Genomic DNA, 17,010 nt, shown 5'->3' with positions numbered 1-17,010 from the left:
TTGTGATTTTAAAAATTGCCTGTCACCTCAATACGACTGTACCATTAAAACCACAGCGTGGCCTTTAAGCCCCCGATGCACTACGAGTCTCGTGCGAGCGTCGCTTGGAGTCCTCCTTGGCTTCCACCACCCCAGCCAACCGATCCAGGAACCCGGCGACTCCCACGTTGGGACTTTTTCAAAAGACGTGCGCGGTGCTCCGGACGTCTTTGGAAGACGATGCGGCGACAAGGAGCGGCCCGATCTCGGCACAGCAGCGCTCACGAGTTCGAGAGACAAAATTGCACGGTGAATAATTATTTGCACCGCGAATGTAAGAGAAGCAACATTTATTTTCGTTTGTATTGAATGAATGAAATGTCAAAGGGAAAACTCGGTTCACTGAAATATAAAAGGTTCAGCTTAACACGTAGGCTTTCGCAACCAATAATTCGTAATAAAAGGTTTTTGGGTTAGCTCGCGTAAGTATACATGTGTCGCAATTCTCCACCGCACATAAACAACACACACCAACAAGTTACTACTTCAGCCCACCGGTGTGTTGGAGAGTAAATCCACCGGTGGGCTGAAGTAGTAACTAATTGACACTTTTTGTTTTACGTGACAAACATTACTGGCTGTGTCGGGTGGTGGAGGGTTACGACAGATTTACCAAACAACTTTATTAGGCATAAAAGGTTCACTGAGATATAGTTAAACACGTCTGCCCTTCTTCGGCTTACAAAAAGAGTGCACGGCCTCTCAACAGCAGTATTCCTTTCCAGTACTCTAAGCTGAGGTCTCCAGTCCGAACTGCGTGCAGGAATTGCCAACTACGCCCATGATGGGGTATTCGAATCTTTGGGAATAGGAGGATAGAGTTTCCCGGCCGAGATCAATAATAATCAACTGCATATATCAATCAGCATTGCAAACCTTACTGAAACATACACACGGATACAGAGCCTAACCGTACGAAACAGGACATTGCGACTGAGAAATAAGCATAACAAAAAACAAATTGGGACATTTACCATGGGAACACACACATCACAAATGAAATAATTTAACTTCTAAAAGTGCAGGCCTGAAATGGCTACAACAGGCGGTTTCACGGGCAGGAGCTTTTAGCGAACCGTTCGAACAGCTACCACGTAAAAGTGCGGCCCTGCAAATTCTCGTCCACTGTCACTGCTGCCAGAATGGCCTCAAACTCGAGGGAGCTCTCGAGCAGCAGTCGGGCAACCTGCGGCTGTCTTTGAGTGACCGCTTCGTGACCGTTATTTATGAAAGGGCCCACCGGTCTCGTATTCACCACAGTGCATTTCGGCTCTTCACATTATTGAGTTTTTTTCTCTTCACAGGACTGTGCTGAAATGGACAAAATGCAGGATTCTCGAGGTAAATAACCGACATTATAAACACATGCAAGTGTAAATAATCGTCACTATATACACTGATTATGAAAAAAATGTGTATAAAAAACCCCTATACAAATAAAAAAAAGCCTTCAGTTTAAAAGCAAAAATACGCATCGTGTTTGTGCGAAGGTGGCAACAAAACGGGCTCCTGGAAATTCTTGCAAGGAGCAGGAATATACATTCTGAGCAGCATAAGCGTTTAACTTGTTGTAACTGTGCATTTATTGTACGCGATAGATGACGAGAGATTTTATTTATTAACTTGGCGGGATGGTCCCAATTAGGGGCCATGCATGGAGCTGGGGAGGGTTAACCCAAATGCGTACGCTTGCGTATGGGGGGGGGGGGGGTGAAGCCTCGATACTAATTTGTCTACATTGGCCTTCAAATGAGTTAGATAGTCCGGCGGTGGACTATCTGTTTGCTTTAACGCGTTAATATTATTCATCCTTGATCGTTTCTGCGTGGATTAAATATCGGCCGTTCTATAGGATTCGGGGGGGGGGGTGCGTCAGGCGTGCGTACGCAGGTGGGGGGGGGGGGGTGTAAAAAGTTCGCGTGCGTACAGGGAGGGGTGGGGGGATCAAGTTTTGACAGACTTCTGCGGTCCTACTCAATGGATGGCCCCTGAGCAGTTGGGCGAAATCTGCACGGGCGTCCGTCACGCGACGGTTGCGATGTTGTCGCAAGAGGACAGATCGTGGTGACGATCACGGCTACGTAACAGCGTCACGCGTTACAGGAGTTAGTAGAACACCGGGTTAGAGCGCTTCACATCTCAACACATTTGAACGGGCACCCCCAGTGGCAGCTGTCCCTGTGGGCACAAAGTAGGCATTGGTCTGCCAGTAAGCGGGGAGGGGGGCGACGATTGCCCCGCATGATCCCAATTGAGGAGTTGGCGGGCAGCTTTCGAATTTGGCAACTTTGGACCACGACGCCGGCCCAACGTTTGTGGGCAGCTTGCGAATAACGTCAGCGAGCCCGATGCGAATAACGTCAGCGAGCCCGATGCGAATAACGTCAGCGAGCCCGATGCGAATAACGTCAGCGAGCCCGATGCGAATAACGTCAGCGAGCCCGACGTCCATCCGCGTGCGAGACGGTGTTAATCGGAGAAAATTTCATCAACAATAAAAGGAGGGCCTTGGGGGGGGGGGGGGGGCGGCGGGGTGAAAGGAAAATAAATTCCTGTTCATAACCAAAACACCTCAGGGTCGGCCGGCCGCCGGATTCACGCCGTTAACGTCTACAACGAGCGGCGAAACCGCTGCCGCTGGGCCGCGTTTTAACCCCTCCCAAGCGTGAAGATGAAGCCGAGGAGAGTTCCCCACTTAAGACAAATGTCCTTTGAAGTTGTAAAAGCAACCCCACCCCCCCACCACGCCCTACGAGTTCTCATTGTGGAGCGTTTCTCTTTCTCTTGGACCGGTGAATTAAGAGGCGCTTCAATAAATTCAACCCTCTTACACACGTGGATGCATTTTCACCATTTGGAGGTGGCTCACAATTAAGTCTGTTTTCCCTCTTAGACTCTTTTCACACACATTCAACCCGTACATGTTTACCATACTTGACAACTGGACCGAGTTAAGCCGTAGGCTGCTGTAACACCGATATTCACAGCTAAGCTCGAAAAGAATATACCGATGAATTTTTTTTGCTTTGTTTTGAGCTTAAAAGGGTGTAAAATGCTGCAGCCAAACCGCTTACATCAGTAGGGTTGGCAACTACGCTACCATCTACTTGTATGATGTCTGCATGTATTACCGCTACATGCACCTGAAGACTTGCAAAACATACTGAAGATGAGGAATGTACTGGAATGAAACCTGATAACTCGCAAATATCACTGTTTGTTGTAGACATTCGTAGGTGGATGACGTGAGTGAATGGAGTTCATCGTAAGGGAGATTGAATAAAAACGATGAAATGTGGATTGTAAAGTGTTGCGATTAAATGAGTATAGTTTACATTTAATATAAGGTGATAAGGGGGCAATTCATCTTTAAATAAAGACGCCCCCCCCCTCTCATGTGCAACAAATTATTGTGCCAGCACTACGTGATGCGTTGTACCCCGAGCGTGCACACCGAATATACTTTGACGAAGCATCACACTTTTCCGCAGGAGCGATCGTTTTACGTAAAATGTACGAACAGCCACCGTCGCTGCCACTGGGTGACACGGCGTCTGCCACCATCACACACAAACACCGCACGACCACGGGTTAGGGGTCAGGGGTCACGGGAGCACTACCGTACACGACACGCAATCCGATGATTGAGTGGAGGACACTCTGATTGGATTGGTGTGGAGAAGGATTATATAAGGGCAGAAAAAGTCGAGAAGGTGATTGGCGGGATAGTGGCGAGATGGGCTATAAGAGGAGACTGAACCTTGACTTAAAGCTTTCGTGACTGCAGGAATTTTTTCTTCCTGATGACGAACGCTTGTGTTGCGATCGAAACGCCGTGGGTTTTTTTGTATTATTTTGTTTTTTTTTCTTCTAAACTATCCACGTGACTTTACGGAAAGACCCAAGAATATAAAGGAGACTGAGTTGGAGAGTTTGGGGTTGGCTTTGGATGACGAGTGGAAGTGTGAGCTGGCGTTGAGAATAAAAACCCTTCTCGACCAGCTCAAGCCTCCTCTTCACACGGATGAGAGACGGAGGCGGATACTGGGCGCGGGCTAAGGTTTGCTCAGCTCGGCCGCCGTATTCTTACTCAGGACGTATCGGTTCCCATTCGGCGCCGTGCATTTGGAGTCACCGTCAGGGACTGTCTTCATCGCCTTTGCGCGATCGTACTTAGCGCACTCAAAACACGCCTGCTGTCTGCATAGCAGCACCCCTAAGACTAAGGCGGACAAGGCGGACAAGACAAAAAAGATCCACCCGGTCAACATCTCCTTGTGATAGCTGTTGCACGGGTTTCCTGTCTGCCGCTCCAGGTGGGTCACTTCTTCCTCTGCTCCTGCAAAGCGACAGGGTTCAGTGGAATGTGAAACCCGTCAACATCGCGCTTTCAGATTTTACATTTTGAACAACAGAGGAGGAATTACTCTGGGATGTTCATCAGTGGACAATATCAGTGAATGCTGTTTTTGTTTTGCTGCCTTTCCCAAGCTTGCATTTAGTGTCCGGCAGGAAATTATGTACTTATGCAATTTGTACTCATATCCATGATTAATATGTTTAGTGACTTACTGACCCGCCCCCCTTTCTGGACATCCGTGAAAAAGAGCTTCCTACAGCTCATTGAATTCCTCATGCTGTATAAATAAACATTCGCATTGGTTCTGAACGAGTTGACCATGAAAAGCAATGAAGGCGAACGGGCTTGGGCAGGACATCACCCGACGCGGCGATGGCCTCTGAAAGAGTGGCGGCGGAGAGTGGAATCCAACAGAGAGAACAGATGCGAGGTGACCACCATCGTGGAGATGGAGCTACGAGATTAGTTCATGTGCAAGAGGGAGATGAAGGTGCAGGGGGGAGGCCTTCATCCAGCAGTGGATCGACAATGGCTGATGATGATGATCAATGACAGAGGTCTGTTGGGCACACTAGCTTTAATGCCATCACACTTAACAATTATTCTATTTGGGTGAAAATAAACTGTGAATCTATTTATTTCCCCTGATTAGCATTCCCAAGGCGAGGCATTTGGGGTCTCACCACCGCAAGCCTGGGCATCTTCATGCGTCAGGTTCTGCAGCAGGCTCCTGCAAAACAACAAATGTTGACAATAATGTTGGTGTATCACTCGACAGCATTCCCTTTGTAACACCACCAAAATACCACAACCAGCACCACTACACTACGACCATCACATTCAGTTATAACAACAGTTGCCATTGTATACTAATTGGCGTAAATGTCACAACAGTGCTCGTGCCAGGATAGGTGCACTATGAAGCAACCTCGGCTTGACAGCTTGCCTGGGTAGGTGGCCTCAAAGTGCATTGTTGTACAGTGCCAGGTGCATTTTGAGAGATTTTGGAATATTGAAGGCTCGATGGCAGGAGGTTGGCTCTGAAATCACGCGTGTCATCACGCGTGTCATCACGCGTGTCATCACGCGTGTCATCACGCGTGTCATCACGCGTGTCATCAACTGCCAAAACCTCTTTTTCTATGTATGTTGAACTTATTTCGCACCGTACGTAGCCAACCGTGCTAATCGGACATGCGGGGGAAGGACAACAAACTAAACACAAAAAGCAGTGAGAAAGAAATTCGTTTAACATTTTTCTTTCATCTGAGGGGTATCGCCCAGGTTAAACCATCGGTTCCATCTGCTCACCGGTCCACGGCTCCGTGGCCACTCCCCTTGACTTGACCACTGCAACTCCCTATACCCGTGACCACTGGGGGTTGATGTTCGTCGCCTGGAGCTAGTGCAAAATGCGTCTGCCAGGTTATTGACTGGTACGTCTCGGACCGGTCAATAGGAACACCTGTTTAGATGATTTTGATTATTTGGCTGCGAACATTTCCATATGATTAGACACTTTGTTGAGCTATCATTTGTGGCCCGGTCCCATGTGAAAGAATAAGCTAATAGCTTCGTGAGCTTTATCTGGTGAAATAACAATAGTTTAGTTTTACTTATAAATATTTTTTTGTGATTTGTTGACCTTTCTCGTACTTTGCACTCCTGTCGTGTTTTTGTGCTGTTTGTTGTTGTGACGTTCTGACCCCGTGCTCCTACTGGACATCTGTGACAAAGCTCATCGGATTCCTCCTCCTGTGTTAATAAATATTCTGATTCTCAACTCCCTGTGACTCGGTGCACCGCGTTGCTGGCTGCCTGTGCGATGACTTTCAAGGTCGGTCTCTTCACCCACAAAGTTCCACTTGACCAGGGACCCCACCAGGGACCCCACCGTTACGTGAAGGTGGCGAAACTTCCCCAGGGTGCCACCGTGGCGATCTCGGACTCGTTCCTTTGCTCACACGGGCTCCTGCACCCGTGGAATTCCCTACTTCGTCACATAAAGGACCGCCCAGCCGTCCAAAGTAAAAAATAAAATGTTCCCTGTTCTGCCTGGCTTTCACAGATGAAAACAAAAGACATTCTACACGTTGCATGGTTGCAGATTAACCGAATCGCTATTTTAATTGCATGGGGATAACATTTGAATGGATCATTATTTTTACGTGCAGCTGTCTTGGTTTCAAGAAATTTGCCTTTAAAGAAATTAAGTTTGATTAATTAATTGACAGACCCAGGTGTTATGAATTCAGTTATTGCGATGTGGTGTATCTTCTCGGCACTCTGCTCACTGTGGGCATTGCTGCTCTTCCACCACTCATTTGATCGGGACGGTGGCTGCGTCAAACTGTCGAGCGGTGTGTTTTTCTGATCCTCCGACACACCACCACTCCCATCACCACCACAACCACCAGTGCCACATCACAACTAATGAACGAAAACTCGGCTGATCCTACAGGGGAGGTCAGGGGAAAGGTGGGGGGGGGGGTCACCGTGTGGAGTCCCCTGCTCGCACGGCCGTGCAGAGGGATCGCGATGTGTCCCAGGCGCAGAAGGGGTCTCGGGCCAGGAGGCAGCGCTCACAGCCCCCGTGCATGGCACAGCCGTGCAGAGACAGCTGGGCCACGCCTGAGGAGGCCGCCACGTACAGCATGCCCTGTACGCACAGCGCGGGCACAGCGCGCACAGCAGAACCAACACGTTCACCTACGGCCAGGATACACAGCACACACGTGGCACAGCCGTACAAGACAAGGCTGCCACGTACAGCGTGCCCTGTACACAGAGGCACACACACAAACAGCACCACCGCCAGCACGTGCATGCATGCGTACACACGGCAAGACAACACAGGACGTGATGATGGCAACAATGATCATCGTGATGGTGACGATGACGATGAGCTCGGACCGTTCTCTCCGCGTTCCCCCGGCGGTACCGTGCTGGCTGACACGACGATGCTGAGGATGGATTCGTTGTGAGCGAAGAGCTGGGTCTGTGAGACGATGTGAGTCTTCCCGTCCACACGCACCGCCTTGTGTAACGACCCGTTTCCTGGCACAGCGACACAGGCACGCGCGGTGAGGAGTCACGGCGGCTTTGGCAGTGATGGTCGTGATGAGGATGGTGGAGTTGGTGATGATGATGGCAGGGTTGGTGATGGTGGCGGTAATGGTAATGTTGGTGATAGTGAAGGAGGTGATGATGATGATGATGGTAGTGGTGACAGTGGTGATAGCTGTGATAGTGATGTGCTAATGGTGTTGGTGATGGAAGTTATGATGATGATGATGAAAGTGGTGTTTGCGATGGTGATGGTAGTGGTGATCCATGGCGATGCTCTATGGTTACGGTAGTAATTGTAGGGGTGTTGATGATCCATGGGGATTTTTTAAAGTGATGGATGCTGCGACGGCAGCCGGTGTTGGTGACGGTGGCGGTGATGTTGCCGACGAGAGCACCGCCGATGATCGTAACGTCGATGCCGGCGCCGCACTTACTGGTGCCCAGGTAGAGCACCAGGTGCGTGCGGTTGTCCAGCGCGGTTGCCGTGGCGGTCGCCACCCTCGTGTACGCGTGGCTGCGGCTCAGCAGCAGCGGGAGGCCTTCGCGAGGCCGCAGCGTCTCCTGCAGCCTCGGGTTGTCTTTGATCCACGCCAGGTATTCTTCCGGGAGGTCTTCGGACGAATTGATGCCGAGATGTCTCAGCTCAGGAGTGATGCACTGTCGCGCGGAGAGAGGGGGGCATGTGGGGAGGTCGTCTCAGTGCTCGTTTAATCAACATTTTTATTTGAGTCTAGGTCTCAATCCACGACAAATGGTGGAATTTGTCGAGTCTCAGTCCGTGCGTTTCATGCCGCCATTCCCTTCGTGCAGTCTACGAAAGCTGTCAAACGTGCGGTCCACTCTGATATTTTTTTAATGTTGGTGCGTGGGTCACGCAACTTCTACCCCCAGTATTGTCAAGTCAGCCAATCGGTGAACTCATTAAATGGTGTTAATATACGTATTTAGCCTTTTACTATGCTCGGTCTCTCTCGGTGCACCGCAGTCGATGAATGTCACTCAGTCATCTCGGTAGGCGTCTTCGTTCACACTCGCGAACTTCGTCTTCCCGGTCGTGGCTCTGGTCTCCGGTGAGCGGCGGCAGTCGTCGTAGTCGTCGTCACGCTCGACTCGCGGTCAGCGTCGACTCAAACAAACAAAACGTTGATGTTTAACACGTAGGCTTTCGCGACCAATATCATCCATAATAGAGGTTTTTTTGGGGTTAGATCGCGTAAATATATAAATGCGTCGTTAAACCCCGTCATCACCCGAGACAGCTAACTAGTAAGGGATGTCACTTAAACAGAACATGCCAATTCGTCACTAGTACAGCTGGCTGTCGCCTGATGAAGCTAGATGTAATTACTGGCGAAGCGTCGTACTCAGATTGTGAATGTTGTGGCTTGGCTCTCCAGCACACCGGTGTAGTGCTGTACTAGTGACGAATTGGCCACGTTCTGTTTACGTGACATCCCTTACTAGTTGGCTGTGTCGGGTGGTGGCGGGTTCAACGACAAATCGTTGATGGATATTTTCGTCACTCATTTCGTAAACGTAATGAACGCCGCGAGAGCCGTGGCTGAGGAGGAGGCGGGGCGAGCGGTGACCCCACTCGCTCCCCGCCGCGTAGGGAGATCGCGGCGGCAGTGGCGAGCTTACCGTGCCGGGGCTCAGAGCGACGGTTCTGGTGGAGCCTGCCGGCCCGATGGTGAACGGTCTTTTAGGCGGCCGAGCGAAGGCCTCCTCCACGTCGCTCAGCGTGTACTCGCAGACGGCCGAGTACGGGAGGGCTCCCCTGCAGGGAAACAGAGACGGCTGCTGGGACATGCAGGGAGAGACACTGGGGGGTGAGGGGCAGTGCAGGGAGAGACACTGGGGGGTGAGGGGCAGTGCAGGGAGAGACACTGGGGGGTGAGGGGCAGTGCAGGGAGAGACACTGGGGGGTGAGGGGCAGTGCAGGGAGAGACACTGGGGGGTGAGGGGCAGTGCAGGGAGAGACACTGGGGGCGAGGGGCAGTGCAGGGAGAGACACTGGGGGGTGAGGGGCAGTGCAGGGAGAGACACTGGGGGGCGAGGGGCAGTGCAGGGAGAGACACTGGGGGGTGAGGGGCAGTGCAGGGAGAGACACTGGGGGGTGAGGGGCAGTGCAGGGAGAGACACTGGGGGGTGAGGGGCAGTGCAGGGAGAGACACTGGGGGCGAGGGGCAGTGCAGGGAGGGACACTGGGGGCGAGGGGCAGTGCAGGGAGAGACACTGGGGGGTGAGGGGCAGTGCAGGGAGAGACACTGGGGGGTGAGGGGCAGTGCAGGGAGGGACACTGGGGGCGAGGGGCAGTGCAGGGAGAGACACTGGGGGGCGAGGGGCAGTGCAGGGAGAGACACTGGGGGGCGAGGGGCAGTGCAGGGAGAGACACTGGGGGGTGAGGGGCAGTGCAGGGAGAGACACTGGGGGGTGAGGGGCAGTGCAGGGAGAGACACTGGGGGGTGAGGGGCAGTGCAGGGAGAGACACTGGGGGCGAGGGGCAGTGCAGGGAGGGACACTGGGGGCGAGGGGCAGTGCAGGGAGAGACACTGGGGGGTGAGGGGCAGTGCAGGGAGAGACACTGGGGGGTGAGGGGCAGTGCAGGGAGGGACACTGGGGGCGAGGGGCAGTGCAGGGAGAGACACTGGGGGGCGAGGGGCAGTGCAGGGAGAGACACTGGGGGGCGAGGGGCAGTGCAGGGAGAGACACTGGGGGGTGAGGGGCAGTGCAGGGAGAGACACTGGGGGGTGAGGGGCAGTGCAGGGAGAGACACTGGGGGGTGAGGGGCAGTGCAGGGAGAGACACTGGGGGGTGAGGGGCAGTGCAGGGAGAGACACTGGGGGGTGAGGGGCAGTGCAGGGAGAGACACTGGGGGGTGAGGGGCAGTGCAGGGAGAGACACTGGGGGGTGAGGGGCAGTGCAGGGAGAGACACTGGGGGGTGAGGGGCAGTGCAGGGAGAGACACTGGGGGGCGAGGGGCAGTGCAGGGAGGGACACTGGGGGGTGAGGGGCAGTGCAGGGAGAGACACTGGGGGGCGAGGGGCAGTGCAGGGAGAGACACTGGGGGGCGAGGGGCAGTGCAGGGAGAGACACTGGGGGGCGAGGGGCAGTGCAGTGGTTCTGGACCCACGGCTCTCAGCAAGTTGGATCTCGAGTCCAGGGACAATGGTGGCAGCACCAGGGTGTCGTGGCACCGGGGGAGACACATCGCCGCAACGCGACTCACCACTGCAAGGAGAGCAGGGCGTAGAAGCGCGTGTCTTCACGCCTGTCCCCGGAGCGCAGCGGACGCAGGGTGGAGACGTCGTGCAGGATGCTGAACGGCAGCTGCAGGTCGGCCACTGAGCACTCGAGCTGCAGCTTCACGAAGGAGGTCCACTTATTCTGCAGCATGTGGCGCCCCCCCTTGTCGTCCTGCACGCAGCTCGTGGCAAAGCCAAACAGCGACCTCCCCGTCCGTCAAAGCGAAGTGAACGTGACCCTTTCCCATTGCGATGACGCACGTGTTCAGATTTCTCCGGTATAAATAAATAAGTCATCGGAACGGAATCGGAAGTAAAAGGCCACGCAGGACAGCGTGCGGCACAGATTGGCGCCAGCTATTGCAGAGAATGCGGTCGTGCTGATACAGTTCTGGGCGGTGAATAAAGTGTCTTTAAAAAGAAAGTGTCTTTAAAAATAATGGCGCTGCGCCTCTCTAAATAAAATTAACACCGAACCACTTGCACGTTCCGAGATTCAGCAGTCAACGGGACACCCACCCTGCAACTTGCAGACCCATCGGAACGGGAGAGGATTAAGTTGGATTTATCGATCATCGAGGACTCTCTTTAAATTGCCTCATCTTGACGATATTATTAATGTCCTCCTCATTATAGACTGACGCAGAGTGAATAAGTGAACGATTATAAAAGCCGTCTCGGGTGTGGACCAATCAATTTCAAAGACAGTGCATATCATTATCAGAGTTGTCTCTTTTTGTTTGCATTTTGACTGCTTGTGTTGTGGTTATTGCAAACATGATCCCTTGTAAAAAGGTGTCAGTTTTGGTGCCAGATAAAAGGGTAAAAACCTATTACTAGATTTTAACCGTTGTCTGGAAAGAGGTCACACGTATTGAATGTGCGAGCCACGGCTTCACAGCTGACGGTAGGGGTTGGCTCTATTGCGGTGTCCGTAGACTCTCCTTCGCAGGGGCTAGGACACACGCCTGTTTACGTCGTTACGAGCAGCCACCGCCTTTGTGAACTTGCACTTTTGTGCAGAATGCAAATACGTAACATTCCTATTCTTAGCTCTTTCGGTAAAGTCACGTTGAAGGGAAACAATATGAATTACTGCAGTCACGAAAGCTTTAAATCAAAACGTAACATTCCGCTTACAAACATCAGGATACGCCGGTTATAATCTTTAAAATTTAATTATTACATTGTATCATTCTCTCCGTGGGACCATGCCTGATAATCAGCTGCCATTGATGCTGTCCATCAAATTATAGGAAAGACAAATGAATACCATTGTCTGGCTTTTGTAGATAATGAAAAGGAATTTGATTTCGTGAGGAAGATTATGGCCGATTTCTCCCACCCTGGACACTCTCTGTTTCAGCTACTCCCCTCCGGCAGAAGGCTTCGGTCCATCAGGACCAAAACCTCACGCCATAAAAACAGTTTCTTCCCATCTGCTGCTGGCCTGTTAAACAAGGCCAAGGGCTAACACTGTTTTTAACATTTGATCTACATAACGACACCTTGCCGATATTAACTATGTTACCCTATTTGTATTTTTTATTTTTAAATTATATCTTAAAGCTATTTTATATTCGATATTTATTTAATTTTATATACTTCAGCCCCTTGGTGTTAGACTTTTAACCCTTATTATAGTAAGACTTGTTTAAAACTTATTTAAGATTTTAGATTCCTTTATGTTGAATGTATGCACCATCCTGCCAAAGTAAATTCCGTGTCGGTGTGAACTTACATGGCGAATAAAACCCTTTCTGATTCTGATTCTAAACTATACAATTTTTTTTTATTTTACCAGGAGAGCCCCATTCACCTACAGTGAGGGAAATAAGTATTTGACCCCTCTGCAAAACATGAATTAGGACTTGGTGGCAAAACCCTTGTTGGCAATCACAGAGGTCAGACGTTTCTTGTAGTTGGCCACCAGGTTTGCACACATCTCAGGAGGGATTTTGTCCCACTCCTCTTTGCAGATCTTCTCCAAGTCATTAAGGTTTCGAGGCTGACGTTTGGCAACTCGAACCTTCAGCTCCCTCTACAGATTTTCTATGGGATGAAGGTCTGGAGACTGGCTAGGCCACTCCAGGACCTTAATGTGCTTCTTCGTGAGCCACTCCTTTGTTGCCTTGGCCGTGTGTTTTGGGTCATTGTCATGCTGGAATACCCATCCACGACCCATTTTCAATGCCCTGGCTGAGGGAAGGAGGTTCTCACCCAATATTTGACGGTACATGGCCCCGTCCATCGTCCCTTTGATGCGGTGAAGTTGTCCTGTCCCCTTAGCAGAAAAACACCCCCAAAGCATAATGTTTCCACCTCCATGTTTGACGGTGGGGATGGTGTTCTTGGGGTCATAGGCAGCATTCCTCCTCCTCCAAACACGGCGAGTGGAGTTGATGCCAAAGAGCTCCATTTTGGTCTCATCTGACCACAACACTTTCACCCAGTTGTCCTCTGAATCATTCAGATGTTCATTGGCAAACTTCAGACGGGCATGTATATGTGCTTTCTTGAGCAGGGGGACCTTGCGGGCACTGCAGGATTTCAGTCCTTCACGGCGTAGTGTGTTACCAATTGTTTTCTTGGTGACTATGGTCCCAGCTGCCTTGAGATCATTGACAAGATCCTCCCGTGTAGTTCTGGGCTGATTCCTCACCGTTCTCATGATCATTGCAACTCCACGAGGTGAGATCTTGCATGGAGCCCCAGGCCGAGGTAGATTGACTTCTTTTGTGTTACTTCCATTTGCGAATAATCGCCCCAACTGCTGTCACCTTCTCACCAAGCTGCTTGGCAATGGTCTTGTAGCCCATTCCAGCCTTGTGTAGGTCTACAATCTTGTCCCTGACATCCTAGGAGAGCTCTTTGGTCTTGGCCATGGTGGAGAGTTTGGAATCTGATTGATTGCTTCTGTGGACAGGTGTCTTTTATACAGGTAACAAGCTGAGATTAGGAGCACTCCCTTTAAGAGTGTGCTCCTAATCTCAGCTCGTTACCTGTATAAAAGACACCTGGGAGCCAGAAATCTTTCTGATTGAGAGGGGGTCAAATACTTATTTCCCTCATTAAAATGCAAATCAATTCATAACATTTTTGACATGCGTTTTTCCGGATTTTGTTGTTGTTTCCCTTACTGTATATATGTATATACAGTGAGGGAAAAAAGTATTTGATCCCCTGCTGATTTTGTACGTTTGCCCACTAACAAAGAAATGATCAGTCTATAATTTTAATGGTAGGTTTATTTGAACAGTGAGAGAGCTCTTTTTCAGAAGCGACCTGGCCACAAGTGATAAACCAACGAAGTGGCTTATCGTGTGGACATTTATCGTAGCCAAATACTCTTAAACGCATGATGTTTATTCTAAATCTGGAGGGGAAAAACTGGAGGACCAGGAGAAAAATACGCGCGACCACGGAGAGAACACGCCAACTCCAAACATACAGACGTCAGGGTTGGGATCGAACCCACGACCTCCTGCATACCAGGTGAAGGAGTTAACATCTCGCCACCGTCGCGTATCATAAAAGTAGCCAGTATATCCATGCTTTCACAAACCAAAACCTTAATCAAGAATTAACCCTAAAAACTATCAAATCCTCGAATAAAACTGAAGAGGATTGTCATAGCAACACGATAACATATGTTCGAAAACTTGAAATGGAGAAATAAAGGTGTTAAGCTCGACGGTGAAAGTGTTTATCTTATATTTCACTTTACGTGTAGGTTTTCATCCATATTTGTCTCTGCTGATGAGACACTGCATTTTTAAATTAATTCCAGAGTTTGCATGTTTGGCAATAATGCTGCTGAGAATGTGCACTCAGAGAAGGCTGTGCAGTTCATGGTTCGTGTCAGAAATACCTTTTTTTTACGCAGAGAAACGGATTCATCTTCTTTGGTTCTTTCGGTAAGGTCACGTAGAATGAGAATAAAATAATAAAATAACACAATAAAATTCTCACGACGTTTCGGCCACAACGCAAGCGGCCGCTTGCGAGCGCTTGCGAGCGGCCGCTTGCGTTGTGGCCGAAACGTCGTGAGAATTTTATTGTGTTATTTTATTATTGTGTTATTTTATTATTTTACTCTCATTCTACGTGACCTTACCGAAAGAACCAAAGAAGATGAATCCTTGCAGTCACGAAAGCTTTAAATCGAAATTAAAATAGAAAGGGATATGTGAAGGAGACATTGTCGGCTTCTTTATTTTTGGGTTGATAACGACAAGTCAATGCACCAACGAATGGACATGAAGCAGGATCATTAAGACGAAATGACGGATGACGATGAAGATGTTTACACCGAACCAACCGTGCAGACGCGAGCGACGCGTGCCACCCGCGGCTGGAAGATGTAGTTGTACTCCATGGCCGTCTCGGTGAAGAAGAAGTACACGTGGCGGCCGCCCCCTCCCTTGCCGGGCTCCACCACCTCCGAGGCCACGAAGGTGGGATCTGTAACATAGAGCCCCCCGCGCCCGGGTTTAACGCCCGTACCCCTTCTCCACTGGCACATCCTGGCCAGCGTAAGGTCCTCATGGGACGAGTGACTTTCACCTGGCTATTTCCCCAAGCCAAGACAAAACCATGACACGCTGGACTCACGAAAAAATGATCGAATTCTGGGTCAGGGCCAGGGAGAGCCAGAGAATCAGAATATCAGAAAGAGAATATTCATTCAAATACTGGAGGAATCCAAAGAGCTATAAAGCTCGTTGCCACAGATGTCTAGGAGGGGTGGGTCCCAACGTTACAACAACAAAGAGTACTAAAACACGATAGGAGTGCACAGTATAGGAAAGGTGAGGAAATCACTTTTTTTTACTATTTTAATTTTTACAGGTAAAGCCCACTAACCTGTTAGCTTATTTTTCAAAAGCGACCTGGCTATCACAAATGAGAGCTCAACGAAGTGGCTGATCATGTGGACATTCATAGCAGCCACGGCTAATGACAAGTTAGTTGCTTGTGACGTCAATCAGAACGCTGGGATAGACAGGGTCACTTGGCCATGCACAGTAGTCTGTTGTCCTGTATGGATGTGAAAGCTCGAAAATTACACAGACCCTACAGAGATATGCATGAGACAAGAGGGGAACAGTGTGGGGGGGGGGGGCATATCGAACTGCATTTTTTATATAGAAAAGCGATGTTTAACTCATAAATTACCATTGAGGGTAGCAGCGCTTTTCTCTATCATAAACATTCTATGAGATCCATCTGCCCGGAAGATGCTGTTTTGCTTTGCCTGGAAATCCTTGCTTGTCGCCAAGTACAGGCTGTTATCTGCAAAGAGTGGGCAGCAGTGAACGGGTACTTGGCACAAGACACGAGGCTCCCAACACAAACAACGCGGACCCGCTCATATGCGACCGACCCCGATTCATACACTTTGTGACTCGTACTTTCACTACACGCATGGGGCAGGAAGCCGAGTTACATCACTCCCGCCCGCCATCCCGCGGACGTGGATTTGACGGCGGAGTGTAATTATCGCCCATGCAAGAAACGAGTCCAAAATAATATTGCGTGCCATCCGACCGGGATGCCACCGATGATTAGTGGAATCATTTAAAATGTTTATCATTGGTGCTTGAACATCTTAACACCTCCATGTGATTGCCAGAAAGGGTCAAACCTATTCTTCTTTTTTCACACTTTGATACTGGGAAAAAAAAGATCGCACAGATAGAGCAATTGTACTCTCACGGCAAACCCAGTGACGGTAGCGCCACCAGGTGGACATAGCAGGCCGTCGTCAGAGGCAGGTCAATCAAGCTTGACTGCAGATTCCTGCAGGGATGGCATCCACACTAAAATCCAGGCACATCTGCACATAAGTCCGGGCATCTACTTCAGAACACATACATGTGCCGTAAAATGTGAATGAAAACAAGTTACTAGAATTAAAAAAAACAACTATTTGGACTAACTCTTAACAATTTCCCCCCAAAAAAGGATAATTTAAGAATTTCAATTGCACTTAAATTTTAAATAAAAGAGAATTGTAATGTAATTTGTGACCCGCTCGTACTGGACACCTGTGAAAAAGAGCTTCATAGCCCATGGGTTTCCTTTAGCCTTCAAAATGATTCTGACTAGATTGGACAAAAAGAGAGCAGTGGCAAAGAGTAACTTTAGCGGCAACCCGAATTTGCCGCTCAGTCAGGAGGCTCGGTATCACTCACTGATGAGCACGGATATGCATGGGTTCGCGGGGTCGTACACGAACTTGCTGATCATTTCCACTGTGCTGAGCTTTGTGCCATTGTCAGGGTCCTGCAAATG

At 49.9% G+C, this 17,010-nt stretch overlaps 1 protein-coding gene across 3 annotated transcripts in view; it reads right to left on the bottom strand.

Annotated features, from left to right (window-relative positions):
• Positions 1–314: 314 nt before the first annotated feature.
• LOC116950790 (semaphorin-4D-like) overlaps positions 315–17,010 on the bottom strand; it is a 42,963-nt gene continuing 26,267 nt past the window's right edge. For all 3 annotated transcript variants that reach the window (XM_076073138.1, XM_076073137.1, XM_032968859.2), the window contains 10 exons: positions 16,911–17,001; positions 15,892–16,008; positions 15,035–15,177; positions 10,698–10,885; positions 9,110–9,245; positions 7,903–8,125; positions 7,341–7,456; positions 6,895–7,058; positions 5,083–5,129; positions 315–4,378 (listed from right to left, as the gene is read on the bottom strand). In XM_076073138.1, coding sequence (XP_075929253.1) covers positions 4,095–4,378; positions 5,083–5,129; positions 6,895–7,058; positions 7,341–7,456; positions 7,903–8,125; positions 9,110–9,245; positions 10,698–10,885; positions 15,035–15,177; positions 15,892–16,008; positions 16,911–17,001 — 1,509 coding nt within the window. In that variant the 3' untranslated portion in view covers positions 315–4,094. The remainder of the gene's footprint in view (positions 4,379–5,082; positions 5,130–6,894; positions 7,059–7,340; positions 7,457–7,902; positions 8,126–9,109; positions 9,246–10,697; positions 10,886–15,034; positions 15,178–15,891; positions 16,009–16,910; positions 17,002–17,010) is intronic.

The sequence above is a fragment of the Petromyzon marinus genome, chromosome 40 (genome assembly GCF_048934315.1).
Source record: "Petromyzon marinus isolate PM22_M1 ecotype Great Lakes invasive population chromosome 40, UKy_Petmar_22M1.pri1.0, whole genome shotgun sequence".
Classification (NCBI taxonomy): Eukaryota; Metazoa; Chordata; class Hyperoartia; order Petromyzontiformes; family Petromyzontidae; genus Petromyzon; species Petromyzon marinus.
This window is presented reverse-complemented; position numbering and strand designations above follow the sequence as displayed.